The sequence below is a fragment of the Aphis gossypii genome, chromosome 1 (genome assembly GCF_020184175.1).
Source record: "Aphis gossypii isolate Hap1 chromosome 1, ASM2018417v2, whole genome shotgun sequence".
Lineage (NCBI taxonomy): Eukaryota > Metazoa > Arthropoda > Insecta > Hemiptera > Aphididae > Aphis > Aphis gossypii.
In genome coordinates this window covers 57,405,713-57,422,320 of record NC_065530.1, presented here as the reverse complement: position 1 = coordinate 57,422,320, position 16,608 = coordinate 57,405,713, and the positions used below count along the sequence as shown (strand labels likewise).

At 27.7% G+C, this 16,608-nt stretch overlaps 3 protein-coding genes across 3 annotated transcripts; 1 reads left to right on the top strand and 2 right to left on the bottom strand.

Moving 5' to 3' along the window:
- Positions 1–786: 786 nt before the first annotated feature.
- On the bottom strand, positions 787–6,881 carry LOC114119595 (DNA ligase 1). Its single transcript, XM_027981195.2, has 15 exons — positions 6,719–6,881; positions 6,560–6,649; positions 5,718–5,816; positions 5,469–5,651; positions 5,092–5,406; positions 4,656–4,866; positions 4,392–4,577; positions 4,148–4,276; positions 3,803–3,942; positions 3,532–3,733; positions 3,257–3,463; positions 2,977–3,193; positions 2,546–2,781; positions 2,167–2,457; positions 787–1,000 (listed from the first exon to the last, which is right to left on the bottom strand). Exons 1-15 carry the CDS (start codon positions 6,820–6,822, stop codon positions 923–925), a joined length of 2,688 nt encoding a protein of 895 aa, XP_027836996.2. The 5' UTR covers positions 6,823–6,881; the 3' UTR covers positions 787–922.
- Positions 6,882–9,323: 2,442 nt separating this feature from the next.
- On the top strand, positions 9,324–13,759 carry LOC114119602 (ubiquitin-like modifier-activating enzyme 1). The gene is made up of 2 exons (XM_027981207.2): positions 9,324–13,299; positions 13,416–13,759. Exon 1 carries the CDS (start codon positions 10,163–10,165, stop codon positions 13,295–13,297), a length of 3,135 nt encoding a protein of 1,044 aa, XP_027837008.1. The 5' UTR covers positions 9,324–10,162; the 3' UTR covers positions 13,298–13,299; positions 13,416–13,759.
- A 1,252-nt stretch (positions 13,760–15,011) lies between these two features.
- LOC114119604 (39S ribosomal protein L19, mitochondrial) lies at positions 15,012–16,549 on the bottom strand. The gene is made up of 6 exons (XM_027981212.2): positions 16,347–16,549; positions 16,032–16,280; positions 15,734–15,868; positions 15,478–15,665; positions 15,265–15,413; positions 15,012–15,196 (listed from the first exon to the last, which is right to left on the bottom strand). Exons 1-6 carry the CDS (start codon positions 16,396–16,398, stop codon positions 15,067–15,069), a joined length of 903 nt encoding a protein of 300 aa, XP_027837013.2. The 5' UTR covers positions 16,399–16,549; the 3' UTR covers positions 15,012–15,066.
- Between the last annotated feature and the right edge of the window lie 59 nt (positions 16,550–16,608).

The following is a 16,608-nucleotide window of genomic DNA, read 5'->3' as shown; positions in this document are numbered from 1 at the left end:
TTACTATTTTAAAATAAAACAAATAATTGGAACAGACAAATATGCATGTTAAATAAAAGAATTGGATCAATAAAACTTTAAAAAATATAGGTATAGTTTTATTGTTTAATAAATTATATATTGGTATATTATCTTGGTATAAGGTAATTTGATTGATTAAAAATGTTTAATATTTATCAGGATAAGATGATTTTTTATAGTTAAAACTATAAAATGTTTATTATTATGGCAAGATTATAAAATTAAAAATAACTCAATTGTTAGGTACAATAGGTACATATAAACCATATTTAATATTTATTTATTACTTACTATGATATTATTTAAGTATGTAAATTATTATAATTAATATCGACTTTTTTAAATTTATAATTTAATAATTTAATTTCCTGTTTGGGAAGTACAAAATTAAATTAAATAATTAATTTTAATATCATGAACCTCTTTTTTTTTTATATTTACTATTTACTAGATTTTGGTGTAATTATTAAAAAAAATAATCAGGTTTTTTCTTTGTATTATAATATTATGTGGGTCACTTTCACTGTAAAAATCTGATTAGTGTAATAAAATAACTTTTAAGAAAAAATTAATTTGATTATACATTGTAGAATTATTATAAAATATTATTCTTAAATTAATTTAGACCTATTATAATATATAAGCCAGATAAAATTACTTATTATTGTGGATTAATTTAAAGAAAATTGAGATTATTGTAAAATGTATTGCATGTCAGTATATACATAGGTAGTTATAATAAAATATAAAAACTTATTAAAAATATGAATTGAAAAAATAATTATGTATAATTATTATTTTTAACATACATATTTAGAAGTCATATATACATGTTAAAAAAAAATATATAAATATATTAAAAATTGAATGTAAAATGAACATATATGAAGTAATATCTAAACTAATAAAAATCTTCTCTATTTGTATTTGTACTTCCTTGATTTATAATTTGCACCTGACTATAATATAATTCAGCAATCTGAAAATTAATTATGCAATAATATTAAAATGAATGTATCAAAGTTCTCACGGGTGTTTTACAATGCAACATATTATCTATGAAAACCTTTATGTGTAGTGAGAAACTAGTTACATAAAATGTTATTGTCTTATATTTTAAACACTAAGGTGAAGTAGGTCAAATTATACAAATATGATGAAAGATGTAACTTATAATTTAGTACTGCTATTTTATTTTTATAATCTAATTAGTTATGAAAATATAGTTAATGTTTTTTTTTTTTTTTTTTTTTTAATGTTCCTAACCTTTAAAGTTAAAAATAATTTAAAACAGATTTTTTTTTATAATAAAATTAAATAATCTCACATTTTAAAACCATTTTTATATAAGGTTGTGTGTTCAATTAATTATTAATTGAAATAATTAAACTGATGCCACGATTAAATCATATCTTAGACCTTATACTAGTAAATGATGAAGTTAAGTATAAGTTACAATAGTCAATAGTGGTTTTTTAGAACATTCTTGAACATATTTAAAGAACAAACCAAGTTGTACTTTAGTCATAGTCTATCTAGATAGCCTACGAATAAAAAAGTCACCACATCATCTCACTCACAATTCATCCAGATGCCCATCTATTAGTTAAAGCTATAAGGTCTAGAAATTGATCAATTAAATAAGCATTTTTTTCAATATACCACAGTCTCAGAATTTAAAGTTTAATTTTAGTATTTATGGGACTACTTTTAGTAATATAAGAAGCAGAGATACGTTGTATTTTGCCAAAGTGATATTTCTGATTTCTAGTTATTCTATGATTTAAATTTTGATAAGGATTACTGATAGTATGTGTTGACAAGACAATATTTCAATATTTTTTATTATAAATTAATTTAAAATTATAATATATATATATATCAATTAATAACGGCTATAATAAATACAGTAAATGGGGGCTAGGAATATACTACCTTTAGTCACCCTTGGTTACGCCCCTATCAATTCTCAATATTGTTATGAGTATGACGGTTATATTATTATCATACTAATTAGTAATTATAAAATCAGTTTTTATGAATGTGCTGCAGTAATATCGGGGCTCAGTTATCGTTAATAAAATAAATCAACTCTTCCTTGTGTATATAAATTAGAGTTTGATATAATGTTTAAGTTTATGTTACCTGTTGAGCTGAAGTAGATTGTTCAATTGATTTGTCTTCTCGTATTCGTAGAAACCTTGGAAATCTTAACGAAATTCCTTTTTCAGGATCCACAATACCTATTGCTGCTCTATGAACTGGAGATAAAGACAAATCAGCACATTTTATTTCCCATACTTGGACTGTCTCAAACCAATGATCTGGCTCATGGCTTTGATCAAAGCGGTAATAACTTTTAGGTCCCTCAATAATATGTTGTTGGAAAAATTCTGTATGTGTTTGTAAATCTTCATCACTAAAACCTGTTCCAATCTAGGAAAGAAACAAATAAATCATTTAAGTAGGAATCTTAATGGTTTATAGGTATATTATACATATATATATATAAATATTTAATTACTTTACAAATACTCTGATACTCTTCACTATCTGGATCATAACAAGCTAATAAGAAACCACCATAAGTACCAGTACGTTTTCCACGACCTAGATAGCCTCCTAAAACTACTACATCTATAGTATCACCAACACCATCCAAATAATCTTTTTTTAATTTTAACCAATTGCGTGAACGTTTGGCTATTTCATAGGTAGCTTCTTCTTCTAATGTTTTAACCATCAAGCCTTCACAATTTCCTATAAATTAATAATAATAAAAAAAAAACAAATACATTTAGTTAGAATAAAAATTGATTTTACAAAAGCAGAATATTTTTATTAATCGTTTTATTTTAAGGACAAAGATAAGTATAAAGTATTCTAACATTTATTTATTTAATGAATAATTTTAACTTTAATAATAATATTTTCTACGAATTATTAAATTTATACCTTTTATAGATTCTTCAAGAAAATCTTGAACTTCCTCTATTTTGGTTGTATCTAAAGAAGTAGCTAACAAAAATTGTTCTTCTACTTCAATAAAGTTTTCTCTTAATAATTGACGGCGTTCACAGAAAGGTTTTTTAACTAAAGATTCTCCATTGAGGTATAGTAAATCAAACATATATACACATACTTGTACTTTAATATCTGCTTCATTGGCATTCTAAATTATTTACAATAACAAATATTTTAATACATTAACCAAAACTATATTTGAATAATTTACCTTTCGTTTTCGAGTACTCAATATTTGGAATGGCATAATTTTTTTATTTTCTCTATCCCATGCAACAGCTTCAGAATCCATCACAAAAGACTTAACATTAGGACCTTTGACCGAATCTAAACGATTAATAATGTCTGGATATTTACTAGTATTGTTTTCTTGATTACGACTGTAAATACAAATATTTCCATCTTCTGTCAAATGAATCTATAAATAATAAATTAACCAATATCATTTGATTTTGAAAAGATAAAAAAAGAGTAAATATATAATACCTGAGCTCTTTCTCCATCATATTTCCATTCACATGTAAACTTCAATCCATCAAATCTACTTAGCACTTCATGTACACCTTTAGTTGGATGTGCTAACATTGGTTTTAAAGGTATACCAGGAGTTAACTTACAATTTTCTGGTAAGGCACTAACACCCACTTTTAAGATAATAGGTATTATTACATCTAGATTTGGGCTTTCACTACAAATACATATTAAATATTTTTAAATTGAAAACAAATATATATAAAGTTATTATTTGTTTTATTACCAATAAGTTGTTTTTATTATTAAAGTATTTGCATCATAAATTTTCTTAAATTTTTCTTCAGACATCTTTTTAGCTGCATTAAGTAGTTCAGGTGGAAAATCTTGAGGTGGTGGTGTCATTGTGCAAGCTAAACCAAGAGCCTAAAAAAATCATATGATACATTATTATTTATTAATTTTTCAATATATTTCCTAAGTATTTTTTAACTTATAAATATCATAAATAATTACAAATCAGATGTTATGTTTACACATATAATATAATAAATTAAATTACTGTGATGATGTTTGATTCATATTGAAAAAATCAATCATCAATATTTTATAATAATATAATTATATTTACCTGTAGAACTGATTGTTCAGCAAGTCCTATTCTTAATTTACCAGCTAATGATCGCATCAAAAATCTAGCTTCAGAATCTTGGCATGCAATAAACATTGATTGAATTTTATCAAGTTTTTTAACAGTGACCTATAATATTTAAAATGTATAATTATAAAATATAAATAATGTTAAGAATAAATTAGAAACTAATTGATTGATTAACTAATAAGAGAACATAATATTAACAAATTTATATGCATACCGCTTGACCAGTCATTTCTGAGATATCTTTTAATTTATCAAAGACACTTTTTACAGTTAATCGAGCAGGCTTAAACATTGTTTTTTGATTACTTTTACTTTTTTCTGCAACAATTCCTAAGTCACCAGTTTTTTTAACATCAGATTTTACTTGTGCCATGCTCCTTCCTGTTGTTTGAACTATAGCCTAAAAAGTAACAAAAATTATACATTTAAACATTTAGTAATAAATATTAATTTTATGGTATACAAATAGTACAAGTACCTTTAAAAGTGTAGTCTCAGCAATACCTAATTCCAAACCAATATAATCGGGACAAACTTTATTTAAACACAAGTACACACTTGACAATAAATCGTTTGGACTAAGCACTATCACCGAACGGAAATAATTTGAAAGTATTTCAATAATTTTCAATCTAGCACTAACCTCTTCAATGCATAATAAAGTTTTTGTTAGTGCACTATATGGAGTCCTTTTGAAAATAAATTTTAAATTTTAGTAAATAATAAATATAAAACCTAATTATTTTATTTCAAAAGGTATTAAGTTAGATATAATAAAAATTGAATTACTAAAATAAATTATATAATCTAAACTATATGTAAAAACAATACTATAACCTAGGTTAGACTAAAAACTAAATATTATACTATCTTCTTTTACCATACAGATTCAGATATTATTAATTTTTACTCACGGTTGGTTATGATCCCAAAAAGCATCTCTTATAGGATGGTAATTTTTTTTTGTTGGATCATATTCACTTTCAGAAATTTTGGTATGCTTTGAAGATTCATCATTATCATCTTTTATAGGAGATTCTTCTTCACTTGATTTTTCAAAAGATTCTTTTTTACTTGACTTTTTTGTTTTTTTATTAACTTGATTTTTTGCTTTATTGTCAGTATTTAGTTTATTAGTAACTTTATTTTCAATATCAGTATTATTAGTCTCAGTATTGGTTAGTTCAAATTGAACGCTTGATAATGAATCTTCTTCACATTTTGTATTACTAAATTGAAATGTTTAAAGAGGTTAATAATAAAAATAATTTAACTTGAGATTAATACTTACATTTGGGTTTGGTCTTGTATACTATCTTTTATAGAATGGTCATTTATTTTTGTTGGTTTACTGTCAGATATTTGATCATCATTTATAATTGATTTATTGATATCTTTTGAAGGAGACAGTTTTTCAATAGATTTCTCAGCATTTGGTTTATTTGAAAGTGTATTTTGTACACATTTTTTTTTACTAAATAGAATGTTAAAAGACATTAATAACATATAATTCGTTACAAAAATAAATAAAATTATTTACCTATCAGATGTTTCTTCTTCGCTGTCACTAAATAATACAGCATGCTTTTTTCTTTTCCCGTAAGTCTTAATTGGACTGGTGTGCACAACTTCTAGATCTCTATAAAAATTAATTATACATTAATTAGACAATTTTGAGTAAAATCATTTTTAATTATGATTTAGGTTTATATTTTGCATAGGTGCTTAATTTAAAAGAAGGATAAAGTCGTCTTTTAAAAAATAATTTATAATATTAAGAATGATGATCACCATAATATATTTAAAAAAAATAATAAAATTACAACTTAATGATAAAATCATAAAAATTTTATATCAAAAATCTATTTTGTAACTATAGTTAGGGAACGGCATAGCCAATCAAGATAAAGTAGTGATGGCCATATTATTTAGATTTTAAAATCAGGATTATCCAACTCAATTTTACTGTTCAATGACCCATTTTAATATTCTAATAAACGTAATTTCTATACGTTTTTGAAAACATAATATATCTTATTTACAACAAATTTTGACTGCCATTGTTATCTACTACTAGGCAATAAAAACAAATTTATAAATCCAGATAAGAATTTAATTCAAATAATTTGATATATGAATGATAAGGTATTTCATACCTACTATTAAAGTAGCAATTTTCAAACACTATTACCAGTTTAGATTTTATAAAAGCTATTTATTAGTCAAGTTTTAAGTGGGAAACCCTTACATTACCTCTTCTCTAGCAACGAAACTGTCTAATTTTTAGAATAATATAGTGCTGTAAAACCGACTTGATGGTGTAAAAAATTAAAATAAATAAATAATTATAATTATATTGTTAAAATATGTATATTGACTTACTCTGGAGATGTCAAAGTTGTACTTGTACCAACTGATAAAATTGGAGGATCTTTTTCTTTTTTAGATCCATTCATGGGGCCAAAATAAGCCCTAAATAAATAAAAAAACTTACAATTTTATAAAATCAACGAAAATAGTCAAAAATAAAAAACTACTTACATTAACGTCCTTTGAGTCATTTTTCTGTTTCTTAATAACAAACTGTGATGACAATAAAAGTTATTTAATAACACCGAAGAAAACCGCCAAAATACTGCTTGCATCCTGTTTTTTGGTTGAAATGTTATCACTAAATTTAATTACTTATCTATCGGTAGGTATTTATCACGGATGATATAATAATGAATAATTATAAAAAATACATAAAAAAAAATATATAATATTTATGAATTAATATAATTAATTAATATATTAATTATTATATTATCTATGAGTATTATTACTCTATAATATATTTATATAATTATTATATCCTACTACATACATGAACAAATTAATCGAAACTTAGCCCCGGTAACACTGAACTATTACAGGTGAGGAGAAAGAGGAGATTGACCACCGGCATGAATCTTTACAGTTTACACGACAAATTAAAATAAATAAAATAATTTTAAGTTATTAAAATAAAATATTTATTTTACTATTTTAAGTGTAAATTCTTATTACTTTACTTATGTGATATTCAACAAAAATGACGATTTTAGTTTAATAATATTTTATTGTACTTAGGTCAAAAGGTATTTAGATATCATTTGAAGACATTATTTCGTTAATTATTATATTTTACTATATATTATTTTCCAAATAGATAGATAGGTTTATTCATCTTTAATTTTAAACTAATGCTAATCTATATTCATACCTATCTATAGGTATCTACTATAGTACTATAATTTTATACATAATGAATAAAGATATCTACTTATAATATAGGTAACTCTATAAGTTTGTAATTGCAGCTAGCAATACTATTGCATATTTTAAAATAAAGCTTATACGATTTGTTTTTGGAAAAAAATCGTTAAGCTAATCACTAATCAGTATGACAGTAAGACAGTAACCATATAAGACAAACAAAAAAATAAATTACTAATAGAAATATACCTAGCCAATATATAGGTAGGTACACAACTGAGTTTTAAAAATTATAGTCCCTTCTTTATAATAATAATTTCAGTACTTTTTTTAAAATTTTGTATTGATTAATAAATTATAAGTAAACGAAAAATTAAAAATGTGAAAAAGCAAGTAATGAAGTAGGTAACCTATACGATGTGTCAGTGTTGTAGGTATATAGAGTTTAAAAAATTAGAGTCGACTAATGTTGAGTCTTGAGTGTACCGTACGGCATATAACATGGGCGCTCATAAAAAAATTCTCAAACGTAAAATAATAAAGATAATAATAATATAATGGTAATATTTATTGAGCTACAAGTTCATAATATTTTTTGTCCAAGGGGGGCAAGTGCCCTATCTTGCCCTCCCCAATAGGCGACCATGCGACATACACCAATAATTATCGTTATTGAATAAGCCGGTAATAATATAATAACAGTATAATACTCTTAATACTAATAACTAATAGAACTGATATTTTATTATAAATAGGTACTTGGATTAATACATTTTTAATCAATGTTCATTGGTAAATGGTAATATAACTAATAAGTACCTAATATAAATTATAATCTGTTTGTTTTTGCTCATTGTGAGTCACAATCAATTTTCGTACTTATACATAACTTTAAAAGATGTTATCTCTTAATCTAAGCAACAATAAATTTATTAAATTAAAATGTATAACATATTCATATAAGTGACTTAACTACAATCATTGATATTTTTCATAGATATTAGTTTAATATGTGTACAATAGACCGGTTACTTACTTTCGCCTTTTTTTTTGTTTTATACATAATTTAATTAACTCTATTTACTATTTTTCTTACAAACTTACAATTATTGATCTCAGTTCAAGACAAATCTATTTATTTTACAATATGGTATTTATTTTTGTGTTTTCATATTTATAGGTTGTTTGGGGTAGAAAATTGGATCTATAGGGCTGTATATAGACTATATGTAGTGACATGCTCACGGGGGGATGAGGGTGTCATATCCTCCCCAGGAACTTTTTTTCTTATGCATTTATACATTTTGTGTCTATGGCAATCAATCAACAAAACAAATTACAGTTCATCCCCTCATCCCCCCATTGGAAAAAACTGAGCATGCCCCTAACTATATGTATAGATATATAGCGTATTTTAGTGGGTTAAATCCTATTTCCTTTTCAAAATGGTTAGGTACGTAAATAAAAAAATAGAGAAAAACAAGTTATATGTAAGTTTTTGGCAAAATAAATTCTATTTTAATCTTACTTTAATCGTGATAATTTCCAAAAATGTATAAAATTTATTTAATTTATCTATTTTACCTAGCTAGGTAGAGTATCAATCGGATGTACAGTCAGACTTATAGCTAATAGATAATTATAAGGTGTTAGAACTTATGTGTAGAAACCTAAGACTAGGTATAAGTTAAATATTTTTTTTCAAGTTGTAAAGTACCTAATAATATAATATTAGCGCGAAAATATTTTTAAACCGATATTCGAAAAAGCGCATGCATCGCCGCAGTGTCGCCACACATTAAAACTATGTGACCACAACCGCGGTCGTCGATATACAGCTGATCATATAACAACCACGGTCCGCGTTTCCTTCTTTGACTGCTTTGAGGTCGCATCGTCGGGGGGCCACTGCCGGCTGTCGGTAGGAGTGTATAACTTTATTCTACGGCTGTAACAGCCCGTTCGATTGGTCGTGAAACGTGGGTTCGACGACGAAGACCGGCTCAACTCCTTTGTGCTGGTAGGTAAACAATTACACGTCTATACCACTGTCTACAACAGACGCCGGTGTCGACCGATAACCCGAGCACTTAAACGGTGGACGCCATTGGTCAAACTTTCTCTCCGACCCTCCCGCGCCTATCACTCAATGATTCCGTCATTCTATATTCTTTACTCTATGTTCTATACTGCATACTTTTCACTCCACTAATCCACTCGTTCCACTCCGCACTCGACCATTCGTCGCTCGTATACCGACCAGCGACTATTATAGTGCTATCTGTCCCGTACTCTCCGATCGTCCATCCATTCCATCATTGATGTAGCAGCTCCACCACCACTGCTGCAGCCATCACAGTCACAGAATTCGCTATCGCCGGTTACGACATTACAGTGATTATAATATTAATAATAATAATTCAACAAAATAATATATTTTAATTAACTTATAATTGTTATTCGTTGTCGGGTATTCTTCTACGGTATTCTAATTAAATAATAATAGTGTAATATAACGTAATATCTATTGCTGTTCACCGCCGCCGCCGCCGCACAATCGTCGTTATCATCGCGTCGATTTTTTTTCCCCCCGACATTGCACACGATCGTTGCGAGAGAAAACTTCATTGGATTCCCGCTTTCCCGTAACACATTGCGACAACAGTGCGCGTATACCGTTATCGTCGTGACCGTATTAATAACAACATCAAAGGCCGTGCACTCCACGATTAGTTTCTGTATTGTCCGATGTCTGGTGCTGAAGTACTAGACACCACCTGTGAATTGCCGGCCAAGAAGCGTAAACTGGCTTCCGGTGAATCGTCTACAGTGACCATCGACTCAGCTCCGAGAAATCAGGTAACAATGTCGAATAACGGCGTAGAAGAAATTGACGAGGGCCTATATTCGCGGCAGCTGTACGTCTTGGGCCATGAAGCTATGCGCAAGATGGCCACTTCTGATGTGCTGATCAGCGGGCTCGGTGGTCTGGGCGTGGAAGTCGCCAAGAATGTCATACTTGGAGGAGTTAAGTCAGTTACATTGCACGATTCCGTTGTGTGCACCTATAGCGACCTATCATCGCAGTTCTATCTGACCGAAAACGATATCGGAAAGAATAGAGCAGAGATTAGTTGCCCTAAGTTGGGTGAGTTAAATTCCTACGTGCCTGTCAAGTTTTACACTGGACTTTTGTCTGAATCGTATCTCAAACAGTTTAAAGTTGTCGTTTTGACTGAGACAACATTAGATGAACAGTTGCGTATATCAGAAATCACGCATCAAAACAATATTGCCTTAATAGTTGGTGACACAAGGGGAGTGTTTGCTCAAGTGTTTTGTGACTTTGGTGAAGATTTTACTGTAATCGACACAACGGGTGAAAATCCAATTTCGGTTATGGTCGCTGGTATTACCAAAGAAGAACAAGGAGTTGTTACTTGTATGGACGAGTCTCGACATGGTTTTGAAGATGGAGATTATGTAACTTTTCAGGAAGTACAAGGTATGACTGAAATAAATGGCTGTAAACCAAAAAAAATTACTGTATTAGGACCATATACTTTTAGTATTGGTGATACTACATCTTACACAGACTATATTAAAGGTGGTATTGCTACTCAAGTTAAAATGCCAAAAAAATTAAGTTTCAAATCATTGAAAAATTCCTTAGCTGAACCAGAATATCTTATTTCTGATTTTAGTAAATTTGATAGACCTTCTCAATTACATTTAGCATTTATAACTTTTCACAAGTTTGTCTCAGTCAATGGTCGTTTACCTATTCCTTGGAGTTCTGATGACGCTGATGAATTTTTAAAATTATCCAAGGTTGAAAATTCTGATTCTATAGAAGTTGATGCTGATCTGATACAAAGATTTTCGAAAGTCTGTGCTGGTAATATTAATCCAATGACATCTTTTATTGGTGGTATTGTTGCTCAAGAAGTCATGAAATCATGTTCTGGTAAGTTTAGTCCGATTTTCCAATGGCTTTACTTTGATGCTACTGAATCTTTACCAGAAGAAGTTACTGAAGAAGATGCCAAGCCTATTGGTAATCGTTATGATGGTCAAGTCTCCATTTATGGGCGTAAATTCCAGTCGATCTTGGGAAATTTAAAATATTTTGTTGTAGGAGCTGGAGCTATTGGATGTGAATTGTTAAAAAACTTTGCAATTATGGGTGTTGGTTGTGGAAATGGTAAAATCTATGTCACTGATATGGATTTAATTGAAAAATCTAATTTAAACAGACAGTTTTTGTTTAGAGCTCAAGATGTACAAACATCAAAATCTGAAACTGCTGCTAAAGCAATTAAACGTATGAACCCATATGTGAATGTTGAACCACAGACAAATAGGGTTTGTCCAGAAACAGAACAGACTTATAATGATACCTTTTTCGAAAATTTGGATGGTGTTGCTAATGCTTTGGATAACGTTGATGCTCGTATATATATGGACAGACGTTGTGTTTTCTACAAGAAACCACTTTTAGAGTCTGGAACTTTAGGTACAAAGGGTAACACTCAAGTTGTTATACCAAACTTGACAGAATCTTATAGCACATCTCAAGATCCTCCAGAAAAAAGCATACCAATTTGTACTCTCAAAAACTTTCCCAATGCTATCGAACATACATTACAATGGGCTAGAGATCTATTTGAAGGTCTTTACAAACAAACTCCGGAAAACGTAAAACAATTTTTAGAGGATCCTACTTTCATTGAACGTACAAATCGTTTACCTGGACTTCAACCAGTTGAAATTATGGATTCTGTAAGATCATCAGTCGCAGAACGCCCTAAAAATGTTGATGATTGTATTGAATGGGCTAGAAAACATTTTGAAGATCAGTTTACAAATCAAATCAAACAACTGTTATTCAATTTTCCACCAGATCAAACAACATCTAGTGGTCAACCATTTTGGTCAGGACCTAAACGTTGTCCAAAACCAATTATATTTGACATAAACAATACATTACATTTGGATTATATTTTGACAGCAGCCAATTTAAGAGCAGAAACATATAATATTAATCAGATAAGGGATCGTGTTTATGTTGCTAATGTTGTATCTTCGGTTAAAGTTCCTGAGTTTGTCCCAAAGTCTGGTGTAAGGATTGCTGAAAATGATTCACAGATAACTAATGGGTCATCAAATTATGACCAAAGTAAACTGAATAAAATTCAAAAAGATTTACCACCAACAGACTCTCTAAAAAACATAAAAATTGTTCCTTTAGAATTTGAAAAAGATGATGATAGTAACTTACATATTGATTTTATTGTAGCAGCATCAAATTTAAGAGCTACAAATTACGGTATTCAACCTGCTGATAGACATCGAAGTAAACTTATTGCTGGTAAAATTATTCCAGCAATTGCTACAACAACATCTGTTGTCGCTGGTCTCGTTTGTCAGGAATTTATTAAATTAGCTCGAGGATTGAATGATTTGGAAAAGTACAAAAATGGTTTTGTAAATTTAGCTTTACCATTCTTTGGTTTTTCTGAACCTTTGTTAGCACCAAAATCCAAATATTATGATATTGAATGGACTTTGTGGGATCGTTTTGAAGTGGAAGGTGAACTTACATTAAATGAATTTTTAAATTACTTCAAAGATAAACATGCTCTAGAAATCACTATGCTTTCTCAAGGAGTTTGTATGCTATATTCATTTTTTATGCCTAAAGCCAAGAGAGAAGAACGTATTAATACTAAAATGTCCGAAATTGTACGCAACGTTTCAAAGAAAAGGATTGAACCACATGTAAAATCATTAGTTTTTGAAATATGCTGCAACAACACTGATGGTGATGATGTGGAAGTACCTTATGTAAAGTACAATTTGCCATCAGACTTCCAATATTGAAGGTATTTCTAATATTTAAATAAAAAACATCAATTCCATTTTTAATCAATAATATAATTTTAAAGAATTCTAAATTTGTATAGTCTAATATATTATGTTTTTTCTATTTTTGTTTCAGATTATGTGTCAATGAAAAAAAATAAAAACATTTTTGATGAAAGTATTGGTAATCACCTGCCAATCCAGTACAGTTTTGGTACCTAATAATTCTTATTACTTTTTATAATTTAAAATTCAATGTGTGTTTTTTTTTTTATATTAATTATTATATTAAAAATATAAGATAAGTATTTATATTTATCTTCAATGATTAAAACAAATATATATATATATACCTTTTTTCTAACTCGGGTGTTCTGTCTAACTATAGAAATAAATATTTATATTATTAAAAATAGAAGAAATGTGATTTTTTTTTTTTTTAATCTTGCCTTTTTAAAAATAAATAATATTTAGCAAATACATATTTAATTTAAAAATAATGTTATTCATGTATTTAGTTTGATTCAAAATATAATAAAATTTAAACAAATGTTAATTTTTACAGACAAAATGTTGTACTTTAACAAGTTTATTATAAAAAAAAAAAAAAAAACATATACACGTGTTACCCAAGATACTTATAAAAATGTTTTCAATTATAACCAATAATTAATTTATAATTCTTCAATAATAAAAACACTGAATCAAGATTGTTCTAACATGTTCATATTCATGGGACAGTTAATTGATTTAATACAATTCATAATCCATCTCTTTAAATTTGATACCATTATTTATACAAAATTGTCAAATTTAAGTGAGATTATTTTCAAATATAAATTGTCTGTTATTTATAAATAATTTGAAAACTAAGAAGTGTACTCATGAATTTCATCTTCTATATAATTTGTCAATAAATTATTGTATTACTAAAATTAAATAGCATAATAATTAATAACACATTTTTTTTTTGTTTTCCCAAATAAAAACTGATCACATTAATTACTAATTAGTGTATAACGAGTTATTAGTTTATGATTATATAATTTAGAGTAAGATTTTATAAGCTCAGAATACATGGTAGAATTTGAATTTTCTGGTTTTAAAAAATTAAGTGGCTGTCTAAGATAGTTAATTTTTTTATAAAGAATAATTACTGATTGAAATGCTTATTTAATAAAATTTTATTTTTATAAATTAAGGACCTCATCATTTATTCTACATTTGAACAAATAAAGTGTATTTAATCAAATGAACAAATAAATAGTCTTCTAAAAAAAGCTTGAATTATTATTTATTTTTGTAAGTGAATCATGTAAAAATATTGTATTTATGGTAGTTATGAAATTTCAATTTTGTAAATTTATAAAATTATAACGTTAAAATTAGTAATACCTAATTTAAGATTTTGTAATACATGTGTAAAAATGGTGAGGAATTATATATTTTTATAAATTATACAATAGATAAAAATACTATGAAACTCTGATATTAGACAAGATTGTGAGCAAATAAATATTTTTCTGAATAATATATTCTGCACGTCAACTGTCAATATTATGTTGCTATAGCATGATAACATAAATGTACCAGTTTTGGGTTAAGTTATCTGCATCATAGACATTTTATTAATTTAATTATAAATACTGAAAAAAACGTGGTAGGGGTTTACCAATCAAGTAAAATTATATTTTGTTATATGATTATTAGACCATCTATAAATATATTCATAGTTAGAAAAAATCTTTTATTTAGATATTGCATTGTACATTATTAAAATTAGTATTCTATACATTTTTGGTGGGCTTGATAAAAACTTTTTTTCGTTTCATTTTCTTGCGCATTACTTCAACTTCGTGTAGTTCTGAATATACTTCAGCAAATATTTCTTTTTGCTCTTCCTCTGGTATTGTTTTCCTACAGTACAAGATAATATTGAAAACATACTATTATAGTCATTAATACAATTAGAGAATTGAATTTACCTATATTGTTTCATTAAGTCATATTTTTCCCAAGGTGTTGCTAATTCTTTAGCTCGTTCATAAAACCTTTCTTCTAGCCCTAAATCAGCTAATCCTTTCATATCTTTTCTTTCCCACCTGGCACGCCAAGGTCTGGGTTTTAGCTTAACCTAAAAAAAAAGAACATTTAATTATTTAATTTCTAAATGTAGTTGTTTTAATTATTAATTTTACCATCAAAGGATTCACTGGTACAGGTGATCCTTCGGGTAAATATTCAGCTTCCATATTTTCATCAAATGTGCTGTATTCATTAGGTGCATCTCTCAAGTATAACAACTCATCATCAAGACGTTTTTCTAAACGTAAAACTTCTATCTTTTGTATTGTTGGATCGTACAGTTGATATTTCATTTCTGTACCTACATTTTAGATAATTTAAACTGGTCTTAGAAAAATCCAATAAACCACATTTATTATATTTACTTACCAATATGCTTAATAACATTTCTAAGGGTAAAATTAGCTCTAAGGCCACATCCTAAACGTTGTATGCATATACCCACAAAACGAGTAGCTTTATTGGGAGCATGTGGATTAGATGATGAAACAGCCATGATGGACCCTAAAACAAAAAAAATAATTCAAATATTATAATTTATATTATATATTAATGTATGTGACATGGATGAACTGGATGTTATAATACATAAAATATGATTAGAAATTAAAACAACAAATCTATTAATGAAAATGTTCTAGTTATTTTTTGTTCATCTAATACCTACCAACATAAAATTCAGGTATATCAATGTGTTTTCTTCTCTGTATCATGTCCATACGTTCTAGTTTTTCTCGTAAAGAGTTTCTCCATTCCATTTTAGGATCAGGTAAAAACTCTGGATATATAAATCTAGAGTTGGACGGAACAACAGATTTCCTTTCAGGTTTAACTTGTTTATCAGAAACAGATTCATCGGAAGACTGTTGGGCGTCAGGCAGTGGAACATTGCTAGATGATCTGGATACCCGGAACACTAAAAAAATGTATTTATTAATCTCGGATGTGTGTTTAAAAACTATACGAAAATATTGAATACTACCTGGTGTGAATCCACACTGAAATCTATGAAAGTTTAAATTTCTTAACAACATATTGAACCAAATATTTTTCAAAACAGTTTATGTGCTCATTGTACAGCGATTTGAAAACGAATCGATAAAAAATATTAATGTTTCAAAATATTAGCAACAAATTAAACAAATTAAAACATTTCCATTTCTTATTCGATATCGGAAAAATGATCACTATCACTCGGTAAATTATCAGTTTCGCTGATAGTGTGATAAGGCAAGACCACGGGT

Excerpts from the sequence above, each read along its gene's own strand:
- LOC114119604 (XM_027981212.2), bottom strand. The coding sequence starts at position 16,398 with ATGTTGTTAAGAAATTTAAACTTTCATAGATTTCAGTGTGGATTCACA. Across the intron at positions 15,666-15,733 it reads AAATGTTATTAAGCATATTG|GTACAGAAATGAAATATCAA; the intron begins GTAAGTAAATAT and ends TCTAAAATGTAG. Across the intron at positions 15,414-15,477 it reads TACCAGTGAATCCTTTGATG|GTTAAGCTAAAACCCAGACC; the intron begins GTAAAATTAATA and ends CTTTTTTTTTAG.
- LOC114119595 (XM_027981195.2), bottom strand. The coding sequence starts at position 6,822 with ATGCAAGCAGTATTTTGGCGGTTTTCTTCGGTGTTATTAAATAACTTT. Across the intron at positions 5,652-5,717 it reads GAAGAAGAAACATCTGATAG|TAAAAAAAAATGTGTACAAA; the intron begins GTAAATAATTTT and ends CATTCTATTTAG. Across the intron at positions 5,407-5,468 it reads ATACAAGACCAAACCCAAAT|TAATACAAAATGTGAAGAAG; the intron begins GTAAGTATTAAT and ends ATTTCAATTTAG.
- LOC114119602 (XM_027981207.2), top strand. The coding sequence starts at position 10,163 with ATGTCTGGTGCTGAAGTACTAGACACCACCTGTGAATTGCCGGCCAAG.